At 44.0% G+C, this 16,446-nt stretch overlaps 1 protein-coding gene across 1 annotated transcript in view; it reads left to right on the top strand.

Moving 5' to 3' along the window:
• Positions 1–13,708, top strand: part of LOC111147755 (protein phosphatase, Mg2+/Mn2+ dependent 1L) — a 309,613-nt gene extending 295,905 nt beyond the window's left edge. The window contains exons 3-4 of the mRNA XM_022503986.1: positions 7,950–8,111; positions 11,275–13,708. Of these exons, the coding sequence (XP_022359694.1) occupies positions 7,950–8,111; positions 11,275–11,621 (509 nt within the window). The 3' untranslated portion in view covers positions 11,622–13,708. The remainder of the gene's footprint in view (positions 1–7,949; positions 8,112–11,274) is intronic.
• Positions 13,709–16,446: the final 2,738 nt, after the last annotated feature.

Below are 16,446 nucleotides of genomic sequence, written 5' to 3'. Positions count from 1 at the left end.
CCCCATTCTGCCCAGCCTCCTATTCCCACTCGAAGAAAAAATAAAACTACAGTGTCTCTCGAGTAAGAAAATGTTGTGGCAAAGTGAGTTTCAGAAAATAAGGATTCTCGTGACTCCAATTTTTATCTTTTTTAAAAGATTGTTTAATTTATTTATTTTAGAGAGAGAGTGTGTGAGGGGGCCCAGAGGGAGAGAGAGTCTTTTTTTTTTTTTTTTTAATTTTATTTATTTATTAGAGAGACAGAGAGCAACAGCCAGCATGAGTGGGCACGAGCCAGGAGCAGACAGAGAAGCGGGCTCCCTGCTGAGCAAGAGATGATGCGAAGCTCCAGTCTAGGACCCTGAGATCATGACCTGAGCCCAAGGCAGATGCTTCACCTGCTGAGCCACCTAGGAGCCCCAGGGAGAGAGAGACTTCAGCAGACTCCACACTGAGCAGAGCCTGATATGGGGCTCCATCTCACAACCTTGAGATCACGACCAGAGCTGAAACCAGGAGTCAGATACTTAACTGACTGTGCCACCCAGGCGCCCCTCGTGACTCCAATTTTTAGATCACAGCTGTGGGCTTACAGAAAGTGGGGGTGGGGAGCGCAAAGGATAGAGGGTAATGTTCTTTGGCACCAGGTCAGGGAGTTCTGCTCTGAGTAGAAGTTGAAGGTAGCTCTGCTAGAGATAAGGTGAGGCTGTTGGACAGGGGGTGGGGGAGGTGCGGGATCCAAAGGCAGCTGAGGCTTGCTTGTCTATCACTGACTCATTGATGGATAGTAACTGGTGGTAGAATTTGAATCTGAACTTGAACTGTCTGTGGGCAGTGCTGCTGTCACCATGGTCACTGCTATTCTCCTGGGCTTTGTTTCCACCTATCCCGAGATTGTCAGCTCTGCTTTTCCTGTTTTATGTCTTATATACTTTATTTACACAGCGGATCTGCTCTGGAAGTGTTGTGAATACCTTTTGGTTTTCAATGACACATCGTGTTCATCTTAATACAGAAAAGCATCAAGAAAACAATGTAGTCTAAAATCTCATTACCTAGATAACCCTGCCAATATATATATATATATATATATATATATTTAATACATTTTTAAAATAAGTGTATGAATATTTACATGGTTAGAATATATATATTTACGAAGTCCAAAGTTTGAGTCATACTGATGCTCCCATCAGTACGTACTGTGAAAGCATCTCATGTCCCCTCAGTATTTAACATCACCCTTAGCGTTTGGGGTCTGTGCGGTGTACAGAGCACAATTATGGAATATCACAATGAACGTTACAAGAAACACTTTCTTTTAAAGGACTTTCTGATTTAAAAAAATATATATATACCAATGAATAATGAAGGCATCATCCTGGCCCAAAAAGAGGGTGTTAGTCTAATTAGTCAAAGAATCTTTTGGCCACAGTTGCCTTTTGTTTGGCTTACACTGTTTTGTTTTTGTTTTTGTTTTTGTCTTTTTGGTTGGTTGGTTGGTTGGTTGGTTTTTTAAATTAAAGCTGCCAACATTTAAAAATCAGGGGAGTTCAGGCGCCTGGATGGCTCAGTGGGTTAAGCCTCTGCCTTAGGCTCGTGTCATGATCTCAGGGTCCTGGGATCAAGGCCCACATCAGGCTCTCTGCTCAGCAGGGAGCCTGCTTCCCCTTCTCTCTCTGCCTGCCTCTCTGCCTGCTTGTGATCTATTTCTGTCAAATAAATAAATAAAAATCTTAAAAATCAGAAGAGTTCACATAGTAATGGCTTCCCTTAAAAAATCTGAAGAAAGGGGCTCCTGGCTGGCTCAGAGGAGCGTGTGACTCTTGATCTCAGGGTTGTGAGTTCAAGCCCCACATCGGGTGTAGAGATTATTTAAATAAATAAACTTTTTTAAAAAATCTGAAGAACTGTTCATGCATTCTCACATGGCAGTGACCTTCACTGCTAAGGACCTGCTGCCTCCTTCGCGTGTGTTTCCCACAAACTCCACACACATTCCGTGTTGTGCACCTGACATCGACACCCGAGGTCCCTTGTTCCTTATCCTCCTGCCAGCCCTCTCTTAGAGTAGAAAACCCTTCAGAAGGATAGGAGGATAGGAGGATAAAGCTTCTCCAAGAGGGCCACGAGCTGTTTCTTATACCTGGCCTACTTCCCTGGAGGCATTGGAGTTTGTAGTTCCAGTTCAAGAGCAGCAGAATACTAAAGTTGAAAAGGACCAAGAGATCAACTCATCCCAGCCACTTGTTTTTTATTTCGGACAGCTTTGGCTGCCTCCTGATTGCTTGTTATTGAGAATTTTCACTGTGCCAGCTTCGTTTAAGTGAATACAGCCCCAGTTCTATCATAGGAACTTCATATCACATGATCACATTTTTTCCTGATTCACAAACTTTTCTGTGACTTGCACCAAGGTATGCACTGTAAAAGTGGGTGAGTTGATGGAGACTGTTCAAAACAGAAATGTAGAAACAGGTCATGGAAATCTTTACTTCTGGGAGTAGGAGAACAGCTTCAAACAAGAAGAGGTGCTGATTGTTAACAGTGGAGTCAGACGGCCCAGGTATGTGACCTGGCCGGCTTGTTATCCTACCCGAGACCTAGTTCCCCATCTGGAAAATGGGGACAGCTATGCCTGATCTCAAAGGGTAGTGCAGATGAACTTACACAATTGTAAGTAAGTGTTAGGCATTATAATGAAAATTTTCAGTTGTAAGGTCTATTGTTATTACTAGAGTTATCACTCTGGACTGCCAGGTTTTTCAGTCACTCAGTCACTCAGTATATATGCCTTGAGTGGTGTCACCGTGGATAAGACACTGAAAGTCTCTGAGCCCCATTTTCCTTCTGCTCAAAGAGAGGAATAATGCCTGCCCCTCATCCACCCTGACGAGTAAGGAAATCAACTACAAGCGTGTTTGTGAGCCACTCAGTAGCGTTTATAGCCCTGAGCAAATTGTTATTACCACTTTGCTATTTATTAAACTAAGCTTTAAAAATATTGATAGCTAGGGTTTCCAAAGATGCCCGAACTAACGCAAGTTACTTAACCTCCAGTAGGATTTACATTTTTCTCGGGACGCCCCCGTGTCTCAGTGGGTTAAGCGTCCAGCTCTTGATCGCAGCCCAGGTCTTAATTTCAGGGTCATGAGTTCCATGCTAGATGTGAGTCCACTTAAAAGAACAAAAAAGGATTTACATTTTCTCAAATTCAACTCACCAAGGGAATGAAGTGCCCAACATTTCCCAACCAGAATATTTAGATAAGTCTAGAAGAGATTTCCTTGTGTGCCTTTACTTTGTCTGCCTCCCAGAAATTAAATCAGAGGCAAGATTGTTGGTATAGAGGAATAGACTAATGACTAATTTGCATTTGTGGGTTTTCCCTAAAGAAGACAAGAATTAACAGGACAACATGAAACCTGACTTGCTCACATACAAATTGAGGTTAGAAGCAGACACGGAATGTACGTGTAATGACTACCATGAGGCACTTCCATCACTTCTCAAGGTGCCACAGCTTTGGAGGGCATGGTGACAATAGAAGCCCTACCCATGTTTCATTTCCATTGGACCAGGAGCCTGGGCCTGAGGGAAGAACTCGGAACACGCCTGGGCAGGAAGCTCTTTCTAATTATGGGCAGTGTGCCTGTGAACGTGGTTATACCTGTACAGGACAGTCCTCATGTTTCAATCCATGTGTGAAATGTATTTTGCTATAGTTGATCGTCTCCCTGATGTGGCAGCATCCAGAAGGTAGTGTGCATTGTATTATTGACCTAGGTGGACATGTTTAGAGCAAGTCAGGAGGAGCTTAGCATTATGTCAGATCGGAATCAAAGAGACAGTGTGTGATTATTTATTCATTCATCTATTACTTTGTTTATTCAGCAAATATTGAGTAACTGCCATGTTCTAGGCCTCAGCATTGTAGTAGGGAAAACAAGCAATGTCTTTACCCTTGTGAAGTTTATATTGTGTGGGGCAAGAGTGGCATTAATTAAATTGCTTAAATAAATATGCAAGATATTTGCACAGTTGCGTGTTATGAGGGCAATGGGGGAAGTAAAGAGGAGATAAGATCCACCCCATCAGAGAAGATATGTCTGATGATGTCACCCTCGTCCTAAGACATCCCATATGCATTAGTCAGCCAGTGTCAAACACAGGGAAATATACTAGGCAGAGGGAACAGAAGACAGCAAAAGGATTGGCATGTTTGGGCAGCAGAAGGGAGGGAAAGCAAGGGAAAGAGTAGTATGATATGACATTGGACATGGGGGCCAGACCATGCAGGACCTAGCCACCACTCTTTTTCACCTGACTGCTGAAATACCAGCACTTAGAAAGGACAGTGGCTTGGACCAGAGTCAATGCAATGAGAACAAGAGCGCTGGCAGGGTTTAAGACGTACCTTAGAAGTAAGAATGGCAGAACTTAATGAGGGAGTGAATGTCAGGAATGAGGGGGGTAGAAAAAGAAACAAGAAAAACAGAGGTGACTCCTAGCTTGAGTAACTGGATTGTGGTGCCATTTTCTGAGGCTTAAAAGTTAAATAACTTGCCAGACCTCACTCAATTAGGAAATCAAATCTAGTCTGTGTGAATTCCCTTTTTAATTTTTTTAATCTGTCAAGTGAGGTTAGTAAGTTAAATTTCCAAGATATCTTCCAGATTTGCAATTATGTTCTCTTCTAGATTAAATTGTTAACATAGAAACAGCCTGAGGTAGTAAGTAATAATGGTCAGACCTGGTATAAATAGTACTATTGTGGAATAAACCTTTTATATCAAAACTTGTAGCCAAAATTTGGGGAGGCATTTTTTTCCATGCAAGCAAAAGAAAAGGTGATTTTGTCCATTTTCTTTTGGAGATGATGTATCTCTGGAGTCTTTCAGCAACAAGGTAGTTTGTTCAGTAAAGTAAGATTACATTATAAACTGTCTCTTGCAACCGCAAATCACGACTGCAAAGTCCAAACGATAAATTGCTTACAGCAAAGCAGTTTTTTTTGTTTTTGTTTTTGTTTTTTTTAAAGACTGTGCTGGGGCCTCAATCCAGGGTACAGGCAGGTTTCTGCAGAGGGAATGGTGACATTTCAGCGATCCTAAAACCTGCCTGCAGTTCTCCTTCCACCTTCTGGGCCTCACCCGTTTTGGCCAGGCCTAAGATTCTAGTGCTAACAGAGACAGTCCTCACTGTTTCAAAGCAGTAAACTTCTGAAATCCACGTCATGAGATAGATCTTGTTTACCCACAGACACAATGGAATTGTGTCCTTGACAAAGGAATTGGTGGGCCATGAGTCTTAAGTATGTGCAACAATATGTGAGTAAAGCAAAGCAGCCACTCGAAGTCTGCCCATAGACCCCCATATTGGACCATAAGTCCCTGAACCAGTTAGGATGCTACAAGGCACAGAAAAATCCAACCTAAAAAGCCATGAGCAGTGAAGATATTTGATGTTTCACAGAACAAGTCTGTTTCAGGCTGGTGCAGCAGTTCTGTGATATCTTAGGGACTCAGGCATATCTCTACCGGCAGCAGAGTGCCTTGACCCTGAGGCATATCACCTCATAATTCAAAATGGCTGCCACAGTTCTGGGAAACACCTGAGCCAACACTGCACCAAAGAAGTAGGTCATTTTCTTCATTGTGTCTCCTTCAGTGAGAGAGAAAGCCTCTCCCAGAAGTTCCAAGCAGACATCCCCTGAAGTCCTTGTCTACGGAGCACCCAATTCCCCCCCATCTAGGTAATAGGACATTACCCTAGACTTGTTCCCCTCTCCTTTATTTCCTTCACTTTCTATGACCTCTCCTTTCAGGTTTTAAATAAACTGCCTCCTACCCTCTATCTCTGTTTACTACATTAATTCCGATCTTCATTATCTCTGTCTTTCTCCCTGGTTCCACTTTATCTTCCATATTGCCACGGAAACGATCTTTTAGAACTCATATCTCATCATGACACCATCCTGCTTAAAGCCTTCAGTGATTCTTAATCACATATGCGATTACATTTCAGGGTTTTTTTTCCTAGCTGTAGGAATGACCTCTCCCTTCCCTCTTTTATTAAGAATAGACTTATCGTGGCAGCTCAGTACAGCTAACAGATCGGTATAAAGCTGCTGTAATGAAATGGGGTGGGGAAAGGGCCCAGGGCCAGGTGGATCCCCCCACCCTTCTCACAGGGCAGCCACAGAGCCCTTCCCTGGATCCCCAGCAGTACAGGCAAATCGAAACATCTCCATGCCAGTTGATCCAGACCTCAGGAAGGTCAACCAGGCTCCCGGCACAGGCTTAGGTGGTAGTGGAGGCCAAGGTCACAAACATGGTCTCCCAGAGTGTGCAGAGTAAGGAAAGAGGTGAAGAGGGCCAAAGAGACAGCTCGAAGAGGTCTATGAATGCCCTACCTCCAAGCCATGCAATATTCAAGAAAGTTTCTATTTCACCTTCAGACTTTGCGAATGTGCCTTATAGTCTCTGACTGTGTTAGACAAGTTAACCCAATCAGTGGCTCGAGGACAAAGTGAGAATGGTTGAAAACCAAAAGGCAGCTAATAGCAAAAATAGAATAATGCTTTCTAATGGTATGAATTGTTTCTGTGTTTACATATTCATTTTTACGGTGTTTTTTTAAAGGCAAAAGATTTGCAGCTTGCTTGGAATCCCTAAGATTAGTCTTTTTTTTTTTTTCTTTCACAAAGCTTTTCATATCAGAAATCCAGAGTTAACCAATATTTCATGTATTTCCACTTCTGATCAAGGCAGTTTTGAGTGAAATAGGCATAAGAATGGAATTTCAAACTAAAATATTACCCAAATATGCTAAATATTCTAATCATTCTCCCTGCTCTTGATATTGACCTGTATTTACTCTTTATGTCCACTTAAGAATTCAATCTTCTTTATTGTTCTGTGAAGGCTAAAGAGCTGTTTAGACGCAGTTTATATTCTGTTATAGAATATGACCTTCGAAATGAGGAGGAAAATATTAATGAAGACATTGATGGATAGTTTTCACAACAAAGGTGTTAACAGTTTGAAGCAACAGCTTACTGGTTTGTACATTTCAGCAGGCATTTGCATACTCAGTGACACTGTCAGGAGGGAGGAGGGAGAAAGGGAAAAACTGGACAGAGGACACCAGGCAGGAGAGAAGGCCAGGCCCCAGGTGGACCAGACTGTCCATCCTTGGTTTGCTTTTATCCATTCTCATTTCAAGAAGGGTTTGCAAAGAGCTTGTCCTTTTGTGTCTTGTATCATTTCCAGGTAAGCGGGCCATCATTTTGGCTCCCCTTCTGACTCCGACTTCCCTAACCCCATCTGCCATCTACCTAGATCTCATTTCTGTCATCACTGTAGGTTTTTCTGCTTCTGCCTTTATAGGCTGCCCCCATCACACCCTGGAGCTGACCAGTTTTTGGCTACCAGTCTTTGTGTTAGACTTTGTCTAGGCAAGTTTGTATGGGCAGCTCCTCACGGTGCCATTGGATTGGGCTGTTAGCTTCTGTCCTTTACTGCCTCCTCCAGACCCTCCAGTTGAGGAGCCCATGCAACCCCTTTCCTCCCCACTTTCAACGGGGACTCCACAGAAATGAGGCACCAGTGAGAAGCCAAAAACATATATCAATTGTCAGAACCTTCAAACTGATTTTGATTCTCTCCTAATCCTTTTAAATGTGATACGTGTTTAAATTAAGAGGAGCAGAAACAAAAATGATTTGGGGGAAATGATGTTATTTTAGCCTATTTCAGTAATATCCTAACATGGTTAAGAAAATTGACTGTCAGATTTGATCAGTGTTGTTGAAGTGAACAGCCGTCATTCTCTGGAGGGTCTGGAGTTAAATTCTCACCCAGCGGGAGCAGATTTAATGACTGAAGAATCCAGTAACAACAGGAAATGGCCGAATCTCACCAGACCACTGACCTCTTACAGTGCCTCTTTCTCTCTGGTTTTTCAGGTACAACGTGTCTGATCGCTCTCCTATCAGATAAGGACCTCACGGTGGCCAATGTGGGTGACTCGAGAGGGGTCCTGTGTGACAAGGACGGAAATGCCATTCCTCTCTCTCATGATCACAAGCCTTACCAACTGAAGGAGAGAAAGAGGATAAAGAGAGCTGGTGAGCTTGTGCACGCCTCCAAGCACTGGCCGCCATCCTGTTCGGTGAACCAGGCGGCTTGCTTGGATTGCCTGTGGGGGATATGATGTTCGGTTAACTCATGATTTGTAGATCAGCACAGAGGCTGCTGCGGATGCAGCTGAGACTTGACTTTGTGACATTTCTTGTCAAACGGCCGCCGAACTTGCCCTTCCTCATGGCCAAAGATCCAGGAGAGCCCACCAAAAAAGGCTAATGGGATCTCTGGGCTCCTGCTTCCCATACTCATTTCCCTCCATCCATACTAAAGTAGCTGTTTCCCAAAGGAACCATGTTTCTTCTAGCTCTGTGCCTTGGCGAGCGCCATCCCCACCAGCCAGTGGGTAACAATTACTTGTCCTTTAAGACCCAGTTTAAGGGCATCCTTTTGGTAAGCCTTCTCTGTCACTGCACCAAAGGTTTCCCCAGTCTAGGTTGGTGCCCCTTCATTTTTCCAACAGCCTATGTGGTTAACCTGTCGGGTTACCTTTCACAATGTACAGACACACTTGGCTCTCTTATCTGGTCTGCCTTCCTGATTGTGAGCTCTTTGAGGGCAGGAACTTGGTCTTGTTCCTCTCTATACTCCCAGCATCTAGCTCAGTGCCTGGCATAAGTAAATATTCTGGGGTTGGTGGGGTGGCAGGGGTCAGGGTCTCCTTTTTTCATTCATTTTTATCAACATCTAGAGACTAGGAATACAAACTTATATTTGGAATTGGGATGGGATGGGGAATGGAGTAGACATCCATTAACAATAAATAAGTAAAATAAGGAAATTATCTAGTATATTATAAAGTGATAACCATTATGAAGAGACATAAAGCAGGCAAGGGAATGGGGAGTATTGGAGGTGGTCACTCCAGGCCTCACTAAGGTGACATCAGGACAAAGACTTGAAAGAAGATTATCAGTTGCTGATTACATTTTCATGATTCACTTTGGGGAATTCTTTTCTGCCCACGGAAAGGAAGGATCCCTCCGTCTCCAAACTGACAGCTGCAGCATGTAGGCTCTGCACGCTGTGCCAGCTGCGCAAGGGGAGCTCACGTACCCTGGTCTCTAACCAGAACGGGCCCCTGCTGCCCAGGGTAATTGCGGCTGACTCTCGGTCTCTACAGGTCAGCTTCTGCCGGGAACCTAATCAACATTTGAGTTTTCACAGTAGGAGACTTCCTGTTGAGTCAAAAAGTGTTGAAATTTATTACAACCTCCTGCTTCAGTATCTGCTTGAGATGCAGAATAATTTTTAATGAAAGCTTTAGTCAGGGTTTTTGTTGGTGGGATGGAACAAATGATGCTTTAGGAGTCTGTCAAGCTCTGATGCGTGGCAAGCACTACTCTGGCTTCTTCACTTACAAAGACACTGTTTCCCCATGAACCTGCTGTGACCCTGGGCTTAAGATTCCGTTAGCTTCTTGTGGAAGCACAGGCAAGGATGTACGTACAATACCTGGAAATGTCACTTTAGCATCCCACATGCCCTTCTAAAATGGCATTCCCATTTTATCCTCTCTTCTCATTCCTGCCATACCCCCCACCTGCACCCCCACCCTCCAGGGACGCTTTATAGAGCCGATTTGGACACTGTCTCCAAGGAGGTTAATCTAGCATGTGTCAAGGGTGTATTTTATAGCAAGGCTTGAGGGACAGTGATTGGTTTTATTTCCTTTGTGTGTATTTTCTCTGACCTTAGCCCTCCTTTCAGGGACCTTTTCCTGTCCTGCTTAGCGTCACAATACACTGCGACCAATCTGGGCCAACTACATGTTGGTCCTTCTGTCTTCACTCCTTTTGTTGTTTCCAACAATAGCAATGATACCAGCTGCCATTTATTGTTTGCTCACTCTGTGCTGGGAGCCAAGCCCAGTTCTTTGTGTACGCTTTCTCTTTACTTACCTTCTGAGGCTGTTAACATTACCCTCATTTTACAACCAAGGAAGCAGGGCCTCAAAGAGGCGTGTGTGCCCAAGGACACACAGCCAGTGAACGGTGAGACGAGAGCCAAGACCCAGGACACTGACTCCAGAGCTCACGCCCTTGCCTGCTAGACCACACTTTCTGGAATGTTCTCATACATCCCTGCCCACAGAAGTCCTACCCATTGTTCAAAGCCCCACTTTTTTGTTCACTCCTCCCCGATCATCACAACCAGATATCATTGCTCCTCCTCCATCTGACTACAGCACGGAGCAGGTACTAGTTTCTTCCCAAAAGAATGCCACTTTGTGCTCACAGTTGTTAATACATGTAGCTTCTCCTTTCTGCTCGACTATCTACTTCTTTAGAAGAAGACCCGGACCTTCTGTAACTTTATAGCCTGCAAATTGCCTTGCACAGAGTATGCATTTAATAGATATCTGACAAATAATATGTGAATGAACAAAGTTCTAGCTCCCTTAGAGAAAAAATAGTGGTAGATGACACTGAGTACGTGGAATGCATATGACGTGCAGGCACTATGAAAAGTGATTTTATAAGGAATAACTCCTGTATTTCTCACAACTCAGTGGAATAAGTACTCTTATTGTCCTCATGTTGTAGCCAGGGTAACCTAGAATCAGAAAGCTAGGGCTTCTCATCCGAAATGACAGAGCCAAGAATCAAATCTGCACAGTCCAACCTAAGAGCCTGAGCCTTTCCCCACTGGGATAACATACATCCTTCTTTAATCCCAGTCCTATCTGGGGAGCTGTTTGGAGATCTAGATGCACCCATGGGTGGCTCAAGCTAAAATGAAGTAGCCCGGTGGTGGTGTCCTGTGCACATCCTTGTACCTTTCAGCACTCTTTGGCCATTGTCCTTGAATCCCTACCTTAGGGCTCCCTAGTGTCAGTCAGTGAGGCGCCAAGGTGTTGTTAAGTTAAAACCAATGCCCTCACCTATATGTATCTTCCTACCCTCAGTATTTGTACTGATATATTCCTCAGAGCTTTTAAGATGCCTGGCATGAGGACATGAGGATCTCCTGGTAGTGTGTGAAACCCCAAGTCATGTGGTGGGAAGGCTACTCCTTCCTGGCAGTGCCCGGGGGGAGGTGAGGGGGACACACGCAGGAGGTGAGCCTCGTGTACATGCCCCCAGACTATACCATGTGTGTGAGATATTGGCCGCTCAAGCTAATGGGCTCATTCTGTCTTTGCAGGTGGTTTTATCAGTTTCAATGGCTCCTGGAGGGTCCAGGGAATCCTGGCCATGTCTCGGTCCCTGGGGGATTATCCGCTGAAAAATCTCAATGTGGTCATCCCAGACCCAGATATCCTGACCTTTGACCTGGACAAGCTTCAGCCCGAGTTCATGATCTTGGCATCAGATGGCCTCTGGGATGCTTTCAGCAATGAAGAAGCCGTTCGATTTATCAAGGAGCGCTTGGATGAACCTCACTTTGGGGCTAAGAGCATAGTTTTACAGTCATTTTACAGAGGCTGCCCTGACAATATAACGGTCATGGTGGTGAAGTTCAGGAATAGCAGCAAAACAGAAGAGCAGTGAACCCTTCCGGGTCTCAGCTGCCTTCGACTAAAGGACTCCAAACACACTGGTCTCTTTTAATGTAGTGAAAGGCGTGGGAGTTTCAGTTAGGATCAGCCACCTAGACGTGGGATTCCCCTCCCTGTGGGTCATAGGTCTATATCCAGTAATGAACACAGAGTGCTCTTGGCGCATAGCTGAGAGGCTGGAAAATGGTTTCTTCATGTGTTCCCAGTTCTTTCCTTCGATGTTCCACATGTATAAATATATAGCTGTAGATTCACATGTATGACGCGAACGGCGTATGTGTCATCTCCCCTTTGGGGATCTTTTCAAGACCTCTGCCAGGATTCTCCAGGCACCAGACTCTGTCCTCTCTTTGGAGCGGTGCATGGGGCAGACCTCCAGAGCTGTGGGAGATAGGCTGCTGCAGCCGCTGTGAGTCTGGGCGGACGGGTCGATGCCCGCTGCTGAGAGGCAGAGCCATCCCGAGGAGGCTTTGTCCTCCTGAGCCCAGCTTTTCTGCTCAGCGGCTGCCCAGACACAGATTTGAAATGGTTTATTATTCCGTGGCTGCTTTTGGAGACGGAGGGAAGTGGGGAGGGTGAGAGCCGCCTGTACAGCAGACATAACCTTTTCCCCTGGCTTCCTTTCTTACTGAAATAGACCCTGGGTACAACCTGACCCGTCTTTGTGTGTTTATCCTAATCGTGCATGACCTTAGCCTTTTGCTTCTACCTTACATTATGTAATAGGCAGCTGTGAAACTTCACCACCAGACACCACGATTTTTTGTCTTACCAAGAAACCTATTAGAGGAAATGAATAAAGCAAATCACAATGCCATAATTTCTTCAGTCTTTAAGGGTAGATAGAGGGAAATAGAGGCCAAATAAGTCACAGTGCCCCCTGGGAAATCTGCTGTTTGCATCAGGAGAGAAAGCTCTGACGGTCACCACCCTGAACTAAGCTCCAGCGGCCATTTTTGGGTGGATTTTTGCCCCCCCCCCCCCCCGGCCCTAGTAACTTTCAAGTGTCTTTTAAGCGGTGTTTTGATAAGCACAGCCTGGAACTGTGTGTGTGTTCCTTGAAGCCAAGTACACCATTATCAGCGTGGTCGGGCATTTGGTGACAAAATGCTGGCATGTGGTTCTTCTTGATGGTGGAAAGGCAGCTGCCTGTAACATTTGGTTGTAGATCACTGTCCCCACCAGGTAGCTTTCCCCAGGCAAACACAACCCGCTCCACACAGCCCTGCGTTCCGTGGCAACCACGCCGGCAGGGATTCAAGATCAAGCTTGTATTGTTAAGTGGCTCAGAGTTATTTCGGGGCCAAGCTTGCTGCTCTCCGTGTCCTGTCACCAAAGTCATCTTTCCAGTGTCAGTATTTTGTAAATTAATTGACAGAGAGTGCCGGGTCAGCCCATTTGCCTGACTGAGGTGGCTCTAAAAACCAGACAAGATTTTTGTTGTGTCCCCATCCATCCCTCTGTGTCTGAAATGTCAAGGTGTCCGCTTGGTTTTGTCATTCTCAAGTGGGCCCTTGTCGTTAGAGCCTCTCAAAAGTCCAATTCACAGGCCACCTGCAGCCCACAGTGCCCCTCCCTCCCCCGCCCTTCTTCAACTGTGGAGCTTTCCTGAAGCAGATTCCAAGGGAGAGCTTGGAAGGATGAAAGATCCCCTTGTGGCTGCCAAGGGCTGCAGCCTGTCTTGATTTCTCCAAGCACTCACCATCCTTTGACTGCAATGAGAATTAATAATGGTTTCCCAAGCGATTTGCTCACTTTTATAAACTATAACATTAGAATTTCCATGTTAGAATTAGAACCCTGGTTATTTTTTTTTTAGCTATAGAATGTTCTAGTACAAAATATCTGTCACCATTTTAGATTGAAATATTTGCCTAATGAGAGACCGTGAACTCTTGTATTTGGGGCAGGGGTCAGGAGAGGAAGGTAGGAGACAGGCTGGTTGTGCTCAGTGATGGGATGGGCAAGCCAGGTGGCCTGAACTTGCTTGGAGATCTAGGACATTCTGACTCTGGAGAGTTACCAATGCCCACCATCTAAAGGAACAAGCAGTTTCAGCATTTTATGCTACACAGTCCCATTTCCTTTTTTATTTTTAACTTAACCCTAAAATTCATATTGACAAGGGAAAGAGATTTTTAAATTCCATGATCATTGCTACTGTCTAAAATGAAAACAGACATGTTTTGGTGAGGACAAACAATCAAAGCTACAGGAAATTAGTGTTTTTTCACCTGCACAGGGTCTTCCTCGTGGTGCTGAGGGCAGCAGTGCTCGCCTTCTCCTCCACCTGAGGTTACCGGGTGTCTTCTACAGTTTGCTTTGTAGAATTATTCATTTCTGAATTTAACCATTTAGTGTGTGTATTTCCTACTCCCTTTCTTTCTGCCTCTTTTCCTCCCACTTTGGCTTTTAGATTTTTTTTTAAAAGACAGACATTTTAGGCAAAATAGTAGCTGTTTGATTAAGAGTTATGTCTAAAATCAGAGAGCTTTGCTTCCTTCCCCCATCCTGGAGCTCTCTCTCTGCCCCTTGTCCAGCTGTTAGGGGTCTGCAGACATCCCCCCCACCCCTCGGGGTGCCCTGTGGCTCATTTTCTAGGGACAAGGGAAAAGTTGAATCTAGCCTTTAGGCAAATTGATTTGAGAAGTTTGCATGTGAAGCTTCCTTAAACAGTACTGCCAAAGCTTTGGAATTGTCACATGAGGCTGCCCAGATCCCCCAGCCTGAGTTAGCATTGCCAATAGGCCCATGGTGCCAAATTTTGGGACGGTTTTACAGTCTTTTAGAAATGACGTGGGAATGAATGACCACATGCTTATGAGCCCCCAGCAAGACACCAAATGCAGATCTAGTGTCTCCTCCATGCGCCACTGCTGCCCCACTGGCAATCTGTACTCTTAACATGGGTTGGGACTTGGGGGGCGGGGGGGGAGACAAGATAGGGAAAATGTTTTTGAAAACTCACTGTATTTGCAATCCTCTCATTAAAGGAGTAGACAATACTTACATTACAAACTCCAAAGCTAGTTCCCAAGACCTACATTATGTGACCAACTTGCCCAAGGCACTGAGCTCTGAAGTCTAAGTCAGTCTAATTCTAATATAATGTGACTACACATATGTACACATTTGCAGTAACTAGTGGCTACGTTCTATTCTTTGCCGTAGATGGAAGGTACCGGCCTCTTGAATCTTACCTCTATAATAAGAGAATTACAGAGAGTGTTTTCTAGAGTGGAAGGAGCATATGCAATGTGGATGATTTAAAACAAGGCTTATTTCATACAACTGCAATGATTTCAACCCACATACATTCTGTGCAAACGGGATTGCGTGAGGATGATGGCATCATTTCAATCCTATCAGAAGTAATTCTGGGAAACTGATTACATTATTGAATTGGATCATTGGGATATCTGTCAATAAAATGAAGGATACATAAGGGAGTGATCACTTTTTCCTTTGCCAAGTATATCTTGATTTTCCGGATTTTTTCCCACTGAATTATTGCTAGATCTAATACTCTTACAACTATGTCAATGAAGAAGGTTTGGAAAGGGCAACATTTCATTGTGCATTTGAAAGTGTGTGAATACACGCTTGGGATGAAGCTTTATTCTTCCATGATTTCAGAAATGATTTTTTTTCTCCTTTGATCCATCATCATTAGACTGCCCTTCCCTTAATGTTCTAAAATTGCCTTAGGGTGTCACACCAGCATTCCTGAACTAGCTCTGCAGAAATGACCTGACTGTTAGATACCACCCTGGGGCCTATGTAATTGCCTCTAGATTAAATCATTGGTATCTGGACTTTTGAACTACTTAGTTGAACACTGCAGGAGTAATAGAATCCAGTGCCCCCCCAAAGTGTGTTTCATAGAACATGAGTTCCAAAGTGATCTTCCAAATATAGGGTTCCAGGGTCAAATGAGTTTGGGAAACATACTATCTTAAAAAGTTAGTGCATATAAGCACATAGAAGGTTTTAATTTAAATGTCCTATGGGTGGACGGTGGGGAGAGGGGGAGAAACACACTGCATTTGTAATTTCAGTCAACTCAGGGTTTTCCAGATTAATTTGGCCATTGAAGCTTTTTTGAGTAACACCTAGTAACATTCCAAGGCACTTGTGTTCCATAGGACCCACGTTAGGAATTTGTTAGGCTGAATTTGTTAATGAAAGCGGTGATAAGAAACAGTATGACTTAATAAGACCCTTCAGCAGCTTCCCATTGATAACAGGAGCCCAGCAATCCTGCCTGAAGCCCTGAACTCTCTTTAATGTTACTAATAAACAGGAGCCTTGCCATATAGCTAGGGATTTCTCAAATTTCATTCCAAGAGCTTTCAGTTGTGCTTTTGAAGTCATCTTTGCTTTCCAGATTGAACCAAAATAAATATTTTTACATTTCATCACTATGTGAAAGTTTAAATATATATATTTAAAACAATAGAAAAGGGGGAAAAAGACATTTGGTTATAAATCATTTTAAAATTTTAGCTAGGTTTTTAAATTTATGTATTCATTGTATAATAATGGAAAGGTAAACTATTAACACTTATTTATTCTTTCCTTTGTCATTCTTTCCAGATTCAATGAAATACTCTGAAATCAATCAAAGTTCATTCGTTCTAAAATCCCTGTCCCATGTTTTCCCACCTTTGACATTTTATGTATAAGATTAACTTTGGTGAGTTATCTCTTGCCTAAAATGTAGGGCTTGACTGTAGCTCCAGTCTCGTCACTCTCGGCCTGGGCAGGGCTGGGAAGCTCTAGGGAATTCCGAAATAATGGATGAAACAAATTTAGTC

Source organism: Enhydra lutris, unplaced genomic scaffold, assembly GCF_002288905.1.
Source record: "Enhydra lutris kenyoni isolate GAN:26980312 unplaced genomic scaffold, ASM228890v2 scaffoldscaffold2, whole genome shotgun sequence".
Lineage (NCBI taxonomy): Eukaryota > Metazoa > Chordata > Mammalia > Carnivora > Mustelidae > Enhydra > Enhydra lutris.
Note: the sequence above shows the minus strand (reverse complement) of the source record. Positions and strands in the feature narration are given on the sequence as shown.